At 44.5% G+C, this 12,972-nt stretch overlaps 1 protein-coding gene across 1 annotated transcript in view; it reads left to right on the top strand.

The window, feature by feature from the left end:
• Window positions 1-12,972, top strand: part of APBB1IP (amyloid beta precursor protein binding family B member 1 interacting protein) — a 103,557-nt gene that overhangs the window by 64,146 nt on the left and 26,439 nt on the right. Inside the window, 1 exon segment of the mRNA XM_070433183.1 lies at window positions 11,680-11,766. Coding sequence (XP_070289284.1) covers window positions 11,680-11,766 — 87 coding nt within the window.

The following is a 12,972-nucleotide window of genomic DNA, read 5'->3' as shown; positions in this document are numbered from 1 at the left end:
AACAAAAATACAAAGTCTTCAAACCATAACTGCCTTCGACCCCACACTTTAATGCCTCTGTTAGTTAGAATGCCATCTGAACTAGAAGCTTATTTCTTCCTCACATACCAGCCCAGACATAGGTTGGAAGATTTAGTAGAATGGTTCTGCAATGCTGAACATGGGACTTCCAGCTCTAGGTCCAACGCTGCTTTCCACCTGGCCGTTTCCAGTCTGTCTAAGGGGAGGACAGAGCCAAGGGAGTACACCACCAGACTTCTTACTGGAAAGACCTGGAAATGGCCCTTTTACTTTGCTTATATCCCATTGATCAGAACTTAGTTACATGGTGATATTGAACTATAAGGGAAGCTGGGAAATGTGGTCTCTACCGGAACAGCTGTTATAGGCACCTCCCACAGACACCAGAGAGGTGTTGTTGAACAGCCTCCTGAGTCAGAGGGTGGGGTTTGGGGAGTGGGGAGGGCAGGAGGGAGGGCTGTCCTCTCCTCAATTCCTGTCTTGTTGTATGAATGAATTCAAACGAGTAACTCCAGATAATTGTGTTAAATTTATTAGGAAAGTAAAACACGCACATTTATTAAAGGAGCAAAGCAAGTAAATTTATCATCTGGCGTAAAGTATGAATGGGCTCTCTTGGCTAATCTGAGGAGCTAGTTGCGGGGAGGGAGGTTGCCTTATATATTTTTCTATCTGTAGATTTTTTAAATTTCTCTGCCAAATATCTTGGTACAAATTAAATTTCAAGATCCCCCTTTTTCTTTGTTGTACTTCCCATGATTTGTGATTATCTTTCCGAGCCCCAATACTGCTGGATTTTCTGTCTTTGGAGATACATTAATCATTTGCTCTCAAGTGTCCTTGGCTGGGAGAAGGTAAGGGCTTGATATTTGCAAGCTGGCTGCAGGCTGCCAAATTGTTTGGCCTTGTTTAATTTTCTTGTCTCAGTTTCCCTATTCCTCCTGCCTTGGAATTTTTCTAGCTTCTTGCTATCCTGTAACACAACCACACGCATACCTAAGTTTGGGAAGTTACATTCAGGGCCACCACTTGCATCACTCCTCCATATTGAGTCTATAAGAATAGTACCCAGCGAGAGGACCAACATGGCAGCAGGCATGGGAGCGAGAGTAAGAATATGAGTGGGTGAGTGGGGGTGAGGGAGAGTGTCAATGGGTATGAATGTGAGTGGACATCTGTTGGTCAGTGGGGGAACTACAGTCAGGCTATTTGGGTACCCCTGATGGAGGAGCTGCCCGCCACGGCCGCATGCTGCTCGATCGGGCACTTCCCTCTGCTTGCGATTGGAGAGCACGCCATTTAGGAGGAGCCCAGGGTGCTCCTCAGGAGGAGACTGAAGGGAGCAGCCATGCCCTAGGTCCCTTAGGTGACAGACAAGTGCACACAGCCCCACTGCTGGGACCCAATGCCCCCAATCACACAAGACAGTCTTAGCGACCCAGCATACTTGAACCTTGGCCCCCGGACAACCTGCCCCTGCCTTGATGGGCAGTATGCGCTGCCACGTTGGTGATCTACATGCCAGCCTGCCCTGCCCCTTCAATCAGCGGAGAACCTGCTGGGTGCGGGCACATGGAAGCCTGTCTCCCGCAGTGCAGGAGTGGACCTCCCACTGACACAGGGCAGCTGTGCAACCTGGTCCCCCAAGCAGACCGGAGACCCTCATTCTCCACACGAGAGGCAGCACTGAGCACCAGTGACTTGACTCTGTTTCTCATCACCCGCACACGGGTTCCCTGATTCCGTGTACACACACACTAAGAGCCAGTGACTCCAGTACTCAGCGCATGCCCACATAGGGGCCTGATTCTCAGTGCTAGGCCGCACCAAGCGATAAAGACTGCAATACTCTATTCTCAGTGCGGGAACAGGGGGAAACTGACTCCCGGTGCATGCTAGGGGACTCGGATTTTTGGCACACAACAGCAGGGTCTCTTTCAGCACCGTGCAGGCGGGGTCTCTGATTCTAGGTGTATGCACAAGGCTGCACTGAGTGCCAGTGACTCTTATCCTGGGCAAGCAGGACTCCCACCGACCCAGGGCAGCCACACATCTTGGTGTCAGAGCTCTTCAGTGACACTTAGGTGGTACAAAGCTTCCATAGCACATGGCCCAGGCCACCACAACTTAGTGATTGTACCTTCTGGTGATAGTTAGAATGGGGAGACAACAAAACCCAGAGGAAAGGAAAGGAAAAGAGGAATCACCAAGACAGGAAATAAGTGAAACTGAGGCAATCAACATGACAGAAAAAGAATGCAAAGTAATGGTCATACAGTTCATAAAACGGGTGGACGAGAAAATCAACAACCTATGCAAAAATCAGAAAGAAATCAAAAGTGATATAGCTACAATCAAAAGTGTCATGGAAGGTTTTAGCAGTGGACTAGAAGAAGCAGAGGACCGAATTAGTGAATTAGAAGAAAAGGTAGAGGAACAAACCCAATCTGAACAGCAACTGGAGAAAAAAATTAAAAAGCAGGAGGAAAGCCTAAGGGAGCTTTGGGACAACACAAAACAAAGTAACATACGTATAATAGGGGTGGCAGAAGGACAAGAAGAGCAGCAAGGTTTAGAGAATCTATTTGAAGAAATAATAACAGAAAATTTCCCTGATATGGGGAAGAAAGAAGTTACACAAGTACAGAGTCCCAAGCAAGATGAATCCCAAAAGACCCACACGAAGACATGTCATAATTACGATGGCAAATGTTAATGACAAAGAGAGAATCTTAAAGGCTGCAAGAGAGAGACAGAGAGTTACTTGCAAAGGATCCCTCATCAGATTATCAAATGATTTCTCAACAGAAACACATCAAGCTAGAAGGGAATGGAATGAAGTATACAAAGTGATGCAAAGCAAAGGTCTGAACCCAAGAATACTCTATCCAGCAAGACTATCATTCAAAATTGAAGTGGAAATCAGGAGCTTCTCAGACAAAAAAAAGGCTAAAGGAGTTTATCACTACCAAGCCAGCAATGCAAAAAATGCTAAAGGCAGTGCTGTAAAAAGAAGAAATAGAAAGGGAGGAAGGAATACAGGCATAAAGTACAGAAATGGCTACAAACAAGTACCTATCAATAATAACATTAAACATAATATGAATTAAATGCTCCAATCAAAAGACATCGAGTGACTGAATGGATAAGAAAACATGACAAATACATATCCTGTCTACAGGAGACTAACTTCAGCACAAAGGACTCACACAGACTGAACTTGAAGGGATGGAAAAATATCTATTAGGCAAGTGGAAATGAAAAAAAAACAGGGGTAGCAATACTTATAGCTGACAAAATACACCTCAAAGTGAAGACCATAACAAGATACAAGGAAGGCCACTTCATAATTCTAAAGGGATCAATAAAACAAGAGGATAATAACTCTGGTAAACATTTATGTGCCCAATGCAGGAGTAGCCAAATACATAAAAAAAACTTCTAGAAGACATCAGGAAGAGATTGACAGCAACACAATTATAGTAGGAGACTTTAATAGCCCATTAACATCACTGGCTCAATCCTCTAGACAAAAAATTAGCAAAGAAACTTCAATCCTAAATGACTCACTAGATCAGATAGACTTAATTGACATCTTCAGAACATTCCACCCCAAAACTACAGAATATACATTCTTCTCAAGTGCACATGGAACATTTTCAAAGAGGCCACATATTGGGACACAGGCAAAGTCTCTCCAAATTCAAGAGGATTAAAATCATATCAAGCATCTTCTCAGATCACAATGACATAAAATTAGAAATCAACTACAGTAAAAACAATCACAAAAATTCAATTACTTGGAGGCTAAATAGCATACTATTAAACAATGAGTGGGTTACCAAAGAGATTAAAGAAGAAATAAAAAAACATCCTGGAAACAAAAGACAATGAAAACACAACAATCCAAAATCTTTGAGATACAGTAAAAACAATCCTGAGAGGGAAGTTCATAGCATTACAGGCCTACCTCAAAAAACAAGAAAAACTGGTAATAAACCATCTAACTCTGCAACTTGAAGAATTAGAAAGAGAGCAACAAAAAAAAGCCCAGAGTGAGCAGAAGGAAGAAAATAATAAAGATCAGAGTGGAAATAAATGACATAGAGACCAAAAAAAAAATACAAAAGACCAATGAAACCAAGAGCTGATTCTTTGAAAGGATAAACAAGATTGATGAACCTCTAGCCAGGCTCACCAAGAAGCAAAGAGAGAGGACCCAAATAAACAAAATCAGAAACAAAAGAGGTGTAAAAACAACAGACCCCACAGAAATACGATGAGCAACTCAAACAAACTGGTCAACCTAGAAGAAATGTACATATTTCTAGAAAAATACGACCTTCTAAAACTCAACCAAGAGAAATCAAAAAATCTGAATAGGCCAATAACTATGGAGGAAATTGAAGCAGTAATCAAAAACTTCCAACAAACCAAAGCCCAGGACCAGGTGGCTTCACAGGGGAGTTTTACAAAACATTCAAATAAGAAATAAAACCTATCTTCCTCAGACTATTCCAAAACATTCAAAGACATAGAACAAATTCTCCAAAAATTCATCTGAAATTAAAAAAGACCCCGAATAGCTTCAGCAATCATGTGGGAGGGATCAGTACTCTTCATGGATAGTATTTGGACCATTTTCCAGGTTGAGTTTGCATGAGACCCTTCCCCCGGAAATACTTTTCTATCTATCTTACCACCTTCTCCTGGAGGTAACAATTTCCTACAACCTGCTTCTGAATCCTGAAGTTCACTAATTGTATAGATAGGTTGTTGGTAAAGTCTTTCAGATTGGTATTTCTTCTGAGGTCCTACAGTATTTTGTCATAAGCATGATGTTAGTTCTTCTTCACTCATCCTAGATCAGGCAAGATTGATCTACAGTCGATATCTGTCAACAGGCAAAGTCCATGGTTTGCCCTTATCCCTACTCTCTATGCCTCTGTGCAGTGGGTATTTTTTTCTCTTTAGGGTTAGGACTTCATTCTTACAGAAACATGATTTATGAAATAGAGATGATGAGTGAATTGTTATCTGCAGGAGGTTATAAGATGGAAGATTCTGAAGCCACTGAGAGTAGGCAGAGGTACTGTTCATTGTTTTTTCTGCCACCTCAATGCCTGTCGAAGCTGGTGGAGGCCTAACACCTGGCCAGGACTCAGCGCCTTCCTGTTTGGCAGCAGTACAAAGGCCAGTGGCATCAAGCTGTTGGTTTACACTAACGTCCCTCTCATGTACCCTACCAGAAACCCAAAACTTTAGGAATAGATACCAAACACCTAAACTGGCTAAGAATGAAATAGAGATTAAACGAGAAAGAAAAAACTTGAAAAGTGGGCCAAAAGTCTTAAAGACAAATACACAGCAGGGAAATTTTAAAACTAATTCGGTGTTTCTGCACTATGGAGAATGGACTTGGAGGAAGCAAAGCAAAAGCTGCCTTGTTGTGGAGAGATGGTTACAGAAGCCCAGCAAGAGGAGATGATAATAGAATGGAGGGCACTGGGAGATGTTTAGTAGGAGGAAGAACTTGCAAAATATGGTGAATAATAGGGAAGCATAGAAGGAGGAGGCAGGAATGACAATGACACTCTGGTTTCAAACTCAGGAATTAGATAGATTCTGGCGCCATGCACTGAGGTGATTCCGGTCAGAGCACATGCCTGGATTGTGGGCTCAGGCCCCAGTAGGGGGCATGTAGGAGGCAGACAGTAGATGATTCTCTCTCATCATTGATGTTTCTATCTCTCTTTCCTTCTCCCTTCCTCTCTGAAATCAATAAAAAAAAATATATATATATTTTTTAAAGGAATTCCACCAGGATTTTATAACACATCACCCCATTAAAAATGAGGAAACACAGAGCAATGAATTCCCTTACTGGTTTCTGTTGTGCCCTATTCCATTAAAGAGAGACTTCTCAGCTCTTTGGAACACTCATTGTTTTAGCTTCACCCCTAAGGTTCAGGAACCACGCATGAGCCTAACGATTGGGTCCTGGCGAGGATCCAAGATGGTCAGTGGTTCTTCAGAGCCATCGCTGAAGTCTGAGTGCGCAGACACTGCCACAAGCTGTCATTGGGGTTCGCTTGGTCATAAGAACAGAAACTGCCCTAATTAGGATTTTTTCAAAAGTGATTCTTGAAAAGATACAGATGAATGAAAGGAAGCATGACCAGGACTTTCAGGGGCTGGAGCTGAGGACCACGGCCAGCAGCATCTTGACCCCAGCCCTCCCTCAGCCTGTTTCCCTCTGTCACTCTGTCCCTCCACAAGCCCTGTCCTTCCTCTCGGCAGACCGCCAATTCTGCTCACTCGTCTCTTCCCACATAGAGATCTCTGCTCACATAGATGCCTCTATGAACGGACACCAAACTTCTGTGCTTGATACTCCCTTGAAGAAGTTTGAAAAGCTATGTATACCTCACGCATTTGTATGTTGACATACACAGTTTTTCTCAGTTTAAATAAATGCAAATTATGCAGTGTGCAGCATATTATAAATGTTGACATTTTAAAAAGCTATCCAACAAAAATTCACTACAGTTCCATGGCAATTTAAAGTTTTATATTTTAGAGCTGCTGTAGGTTCACAGTGAGCAGGGGAGTGGCTGGCTGAGGGTCAGAACCGGGACCCTCTACAGCGAGGTGTCAAGACAGGGGCCCCTCTTACCTGGGTGGCACTGCCTCTTTTGGGTAAAGTGTTTGGGGGCAGTAGAACCTTCCTGTCCTAATAAAAACAGCTTTATTCAAGAAGCAGCTTCGTTTTTCAGTCTGGTTGCCATTAGGAAAGTTCTTCCCAGTTGATTCCTCGCAGGGAGTCTGCTCCTCCTGAGAAAGGGCCAGATGTTCACATGGAAGTCAGCTGCACCCTAAAGGGTTTTGTTTCCCTGGCTGTGCTGGCATGTAGCCCTGCTATGCACAGACCAGTGTTGGTGCCTGAAAAAAAGTCCTACAGACTGAGGACTGTGTCTGGCGAGGGAGCAGCACTTTCGTGTTCACATTGGCCATTCATCGCTAGTCTCCAGAAAATCTGTGTTTCAGAGAAGGTATTGGCTTTTATTTCTCTTAATAACAATCTTTTATTTCCCTGACTTCAAATATAATATCAACATATTGTTTTTAAAAAGTTGAAAACTGTGAGAGGAACTTTAAATCATCCATGATCCCACACTCTGACAATAATCACTATTGATACATTAGGCAGTTTCCAGTCCTTCGTTTGTTCTGTTCCTTGACTGAAATTTTGTGGTGGCTGTGTTTTACCGTTGGCTGCTTGAAGGAGGAACAGAGAGAGACACAACTTCCTCTTTCCCTTCAGGTGTAGCAGGGTGCCAGCCACGGAGAGAGAAAAGCGCCTCATGGCATCTTTCCTCCACACCTTTCCAACCTCCCTCTCCCACCAAGCTTCATCGTGACCACCCAGGCCCAGGCCCAGCGGGAGAGGTCATACAGTAATCAGTAATCACATGTATGGTCCCCAGGCTACTGTTTTAAAGCAGAGTCAGCGCTTGGCTTCAGTACCTAGATCCTTTCACCAGCCGGAGTAGGTGTGTGTATTAGTCAGGGTTTGGATGCATAAGAACAGCCTCGGGATCCCAGTGACTTCAGCTATAGACATTTCCTCTCTGCAGGCCAGCTGTTCTTGGCTCTGGATGGTGAGTCACATTCAGGTAGTTCCGCATGCCTCTTACTGTCCTCAGCCCAGCAGCTACTTGTGACACAGCCTTCTCATGGTGAGTGGCGAAAGGGCAGGAGAATGCGTGGAAACATGCCACCACCTCGCAAGTCCTCTGCTCACAGTTGTGCACGGACCCTTCCACCTACATGCTGTTGGCCAAACAAGTCAGGGAGCCAAACCCAGCATCAGCGGGACCAGGGACTAAGCACTGCCCATTCTAGGTAGGCACTGCACAGTCACCTGACCACGGGCAGCAGGGGTATCCTGGCACAGGGCAGAAGAGAAGCGTTGGGAGTGGTGGTCAGGCCTTCCTTGGATGTGCTATATTAATCCCCAGCTCCAGCCAGACCCATGTTCACTGGTGGTCCACAGAGACCCAATATTTAACCACATCTGGGCCTTTGTACGTGCTTTTCTTCCTGCCTCAAATGTTCTCCTTATTCCTTTTTTCCTATCTGAATATTGAACATCTTCCAAGATCTAGTCAGACTTTGACCTCCTCTGTAAAGTCTTTCTTGATCATCTTGGCCCACAGTGATGTCTTCTTCTCTGAAAACCTGTAGAATTTCACTCATTTTGAATTTATGAAGTATCTTCTATAGCTCCCCCACCTACAGATACATACAGGGGTGGGCAAAAGTAGGTTAATAATAATAAGTCATACAATAGTTAACAAATAAATACTAATACAAGAAAAACTGTTTTTGCGTACTCTCCTGTAAGCCTACTTTTGCCAATCCTTGTTCATAGTCAGCTGTCCATCAATCTATCATCTATTTCTGTTTATCTTCTCAATGTGATAGAAAGCTTCTTAAAAACAGATATTTTACATGTAAAGGCTACTCACAAATATTTATTTTTGGACGATAACTGTTTGCTTGATTTACTCTTTATTCCAAAACGGGTTCTATTTAAGTAAGTAATGTATTTGCTGTTTCTTTCCTATCCAGCTGTCCCACATCTTGCATTTTCAGAATCTATGTGGAAGGGATCAAGCTGTGACTGAATTCACCTGATTGTCCAGTTTCTTTTGCAACAGATAATAAATTAACTCTTGAGTTCTGCTGCTGCTAGAGCAGCTGGCAGTGAGTCGGCTGACCAGGTGACAGGTGGGAGTCCTGGCCAAGGGCAGTCAGTACCTTCTAAGGACCGCCCTCCTGTTCTCCAGCTCAGATTTACTTTATGGTTTTGCATTTTCATCAGAACAAAAGCACAGTGTAGCACCGTCACTGGGAAAGGGGGAGAAAGTTATTCAGAAGTTGAAAAAGAGAGGGATCTCAGAGAAAAAAAGTCTCAGAGAAAGACATGGCTCAGATCCGGACCCTAGTAAGTGGGGCCCTTCACAGTTTAGAACAGGGGTCCTCAAACTACGGCCCTCGGGCCACATGCAAATACAAATATTGTATTTGTTCCCATTTTGTTTTTTTTACTTCAAAATAAGATATGTGCAGTGTGCATAGGAATTTGTTCATAGTTTTTTTTAAACTATAGTCCGGCCCTCCAGTGGTCTGAGGGACAGTGAACTGGCCCCCTGTTTAAAAAGTTTGAGGACCCCTGGTTTAGAAAGACCCTTATCTGTCCCTGCAGAGGGTGACACACTCTCTCCTGTTCCCAGATGAGGATTCAAAGCACATGCCATGGAGTGTTCTCGTTTCATTCTTTCAACTTGTACGTTTCCAGGACCCTCAAGCAAGGTGTGCTTGCTAGCGGCCCTCTCTGCGTTCACTCTCATGACTAGGTCATCTCGTTTTTTTATTGTGGTAAAATATACCGGTACATAATGTAGAATTTACCATTTTAACCAATTTTAAGTTACAGTCAGTGGCGTTAAGTACATCCACACTGCTGCGCTGGCTTCACTCCCGTGGGATTTAGAGCTAAGAAAACTTAGGAAAAACTCAAAGCTCTGGCACTGACTGGCCTTGGGCAAATCACTTAATCCTTCTGCTTCCCGATCTTTATCATAGCAATGGCACCCGTGTTATGGGGTTGTTCTTGAATGACTGAAATGAAAAGCATACCTGGAAGGCCTTAGTGTAGAGTCCTGGCAGGTAGTATTTGTTATCGATTATAGCTAGTCATAGTCTTCAAGTCAAACATGTAAAATTAAGATAGTTTCTGAACTCTATATGAAATCACATTAATTCACAACCTACTATCCATCCAAATAACAAGTAGAAGTTAAAAGCCTTGACAACATATTACAAGATAATTCAATAAAGAAATTATCAAAGGAATTGTACTTGACTTTTTCCCTCTGTTTAAGTCACCGTTTTTATGCCTGCTACTTTTGGGAGATATCCTAATTTTGCAAATGTTATTTGCCCAGCAGTTTGCTTCCTAACTCTGTGTCCAGTATACTCTGTACTCAAACTTCAATAGGAATAAAATTTATCCAGGAGGAATGTCAGATTTGAGATTCTCAGGCTCTGCACCAGAAATGTCTGTTTAGTATGTTGGGAGGCCGGGACCATAAATTTTATTGAGCAACAACCTGGTCCGGGGATCACGCGTGCAGAAACACTCCCCTGGTAGAAATAAATTTCTGTGTCTACATTCAGGAGGGCCCTTAATTTATCCACTGTGCCCCAGAGGTATATGTTCTAGTTTTAATACATTTTTTCATGTATTATTTTGTAAAACTCTATATCCGTCATTCCCAACGTGGGGCACATGCCCCACAGAGGGGCAATTTGATTTTTAAGGGGGGCAATTCGAGAATGACTTATTAGCCGTGAATTTTTTGCATTTCTTATGGTTCTAGGGTCCTCACGTATAGTGTATAAACATATATTGTGACATATTTATGCATTTCAGTTCTCTATTATAGGTTTTGAAACTTTATTTTCTATTTTTTCATATCACTTTGTATTATTGTTTTTTAACAATTTCTTAGTGATTTTTTCCTCAGTACTTCAGCTGTCCTTTCGTTCTTTTATTTTTCTCTTTCATGGATGCCATGTTCTTTGGAAGCTTGTTTAGACCGTGTTAATGGCCTTTTAGGCTTCCTTCCTTTTGGAATAATAAGAATTATATGCCAAGGAGGAGGGGCATCAGGATTTAGAGATGCTTAGGTGGGGCATGGCCAAAAAAAGGTTGGGAACCACTGCTCTACATTTTCACATAAAAGTCCTCAACTATGGCAGCGGTCGCTCATACTAATCACTTTGGACATTGACAGTTCAGCTGCACTGGGGATGTAAAACATAGCCCTTATATGATCATTATTTTTTTTTTTTTTAAACGAAAGCATTTAACATTTAGTTTCAACCACCTTATTGATATTCAGTATTAACAAGTTACGATACCTAGATTTATACAGACTCCGCTTAGAGAACATGCGCCCGTTTGTGAGTGCTGTGGTCTTCCCTGCCTTGGTTAGGCTGGCTCTCTTTCAAGAAGTGCCCCCTCTACTTCTGTCTGTCCTGAGGAGTTGCCGAGCAGCACCCTCTGTGTTGTGATTGACCCACCGTTTTTAAAATTAAAATTAGTTGCCAACAGTTACAAAAATCCAGACTCCAGGCTTCCCTGATCAGCCAGAGCCTCTAGCCCACGGGGCCTTGGAATCGTACATGGCGTCCACCAGCCGAGCGGCTCCCTCCTGGACAAGGAACATGCGCTCTACCTTCAGTCGAGCCCCAGGCCTCCCAGCTTCCAGCTTTTCCACATGTTGTAAATCTAGGCCACAGAATTTAACAACCAAATGATGTCGTGTCCCCTGCCAGTGTTTTCAATCTTATGTTTGTTTCCTCATTGATGGTGCACTATGGGAGAGAGAGGAGGTGCGCGTCTGCCCAGTCATGCGCAGTCAGCACTCAGGAGGCCCTCGGTAAGCCTGTGGTTGACAGAGAGCGTGCACTGTGGTTCCCAGTTTATTTCCTACGGTGCACCTCTCTCCAGCAAGACCGTGAGTTCCTCAGTGGCTGGCATGGTGACAAAGACTAACTGATCTGATCTTTTAATATTTTATTTAGAATTTTTACTTGGATAACAAAGGAAAAAAAGAAAGCAAGGAAACAAATGAAAAGATGAATGCTAAGAACAAGGAATGCTTACTGGAGGTAAGTGAATTTTGCACAATAGAAGAAAAGAGGAGGACGTTACCTGTACTCACAAACTTCCTTATGAGGTTGGGGCTATTATTGCTCCATTTTTGAAAGGAAAGAAACTGAGGTTTAGTTACTTTCCCACTGTCACAGTGCTAAGTGGTCAAGAAGCCTTGAAGTCTAATTCAGCAGCCAGGACTCTTAAGCACCATGGAGTTCTCACTCTCTTTAGGCAAACAGCATGCAATATAAATATACTAGAGGCCCGGTGCATGAATTCATGCACGGTGGGGTCCCTAGGCCTGGCCAGCGATCAGGGCCAATCCGGCCATCTCACACAGTCCCTGTCAGGGCCTGCCAGGCCAGGGGGAGGGACAGGGGAAGGACTGCAGGAGGTTGGCCAGTGGTGGGAGGTTAGCCAGTAGTGGGAGATTGGCTGTGGGAGTACATTGACCACCAGGGGGCAGCTCCTGCATTGAGTGTCTGCCCCCTGGTGGTCAGTAAGCGTCATAGCTACTGGTCAACCAGTCATTCCCGTCATTTGGTCATAACGGTCGCTTAGGCTTTTATATGTATAAACTAGAGGCCCGGTGCACAAAAATTTGTGCACTCGGGGGGGAAAGAGGGGTCCCTCAGCCCGGCCTGTGCCCTCTCGCAGTCTGGGACCCCTCGGGAGATAACGACCTGCTGGCTTAGGCCTGCTCCCGGGTGGCAGAGGGCAGGCCCAATCCCTAGGTGCAGCCCCTGGTCAGGCTCAGAGCAGGGCTGATTGGGGAGTTGGGGCGCCGCCCTCTGTCATGCACAGAGCAGGGCGGATTGGGAGGTTGCGATGCCACCCTCAGTCACGCTCAGGGTAGGGCTGATTGGGGGGTTGGGGCACCGCCCTCTATCACACTCAAGGCAGGGTCGATGGGGAGGTTGCAGCGCCACCCCCTGTGACGCACAGAGCAGGGCCAATCAGGGGGTTGGGGCACTGCCCCCTGCAAAGAGCAGGGCCCATCAGGGGGGTTGGGGCTTCGTACCCTGTCACACACAGAGCAGGGCCAATCAGGGGGTTGGTGAGCTCCCCCCTGTCATGCACAGAGCAGGGCCCATCAAGGGGTTGGGGAGCTCTCCCCTGTCACTCATAGAGTAGGGCCGATAGGGGAGTTAGGGCACCGCCCCCTGTCACACACACAGCAGGGCGGATCGGGGGTTGGGGCACCGCCACTGTCACACTCA

Source organism: Myotis yumanensis, unplaced genomic scaffold (assembly GCF_028538775.1).
Source record: "Myotis yumanensis isolate MYYU_CA2020_CCGP unplaced genomic scaffold, mMyoYum1.0.hap1 SCAF_1, whole genome shotgun sequence".
Classification (NCBI taxonomy): Eukaryota; Metazoa; Chordata; class Mammalia; order Chiroptera; family Vespertilionidae; genus Myotis; species Myotis yumanensis.
The sequence above is the reverse complement of the archived record's forward strand: the minus strand, read 5'-3'. Positions and strand labels throughout refer to the sequence as shown.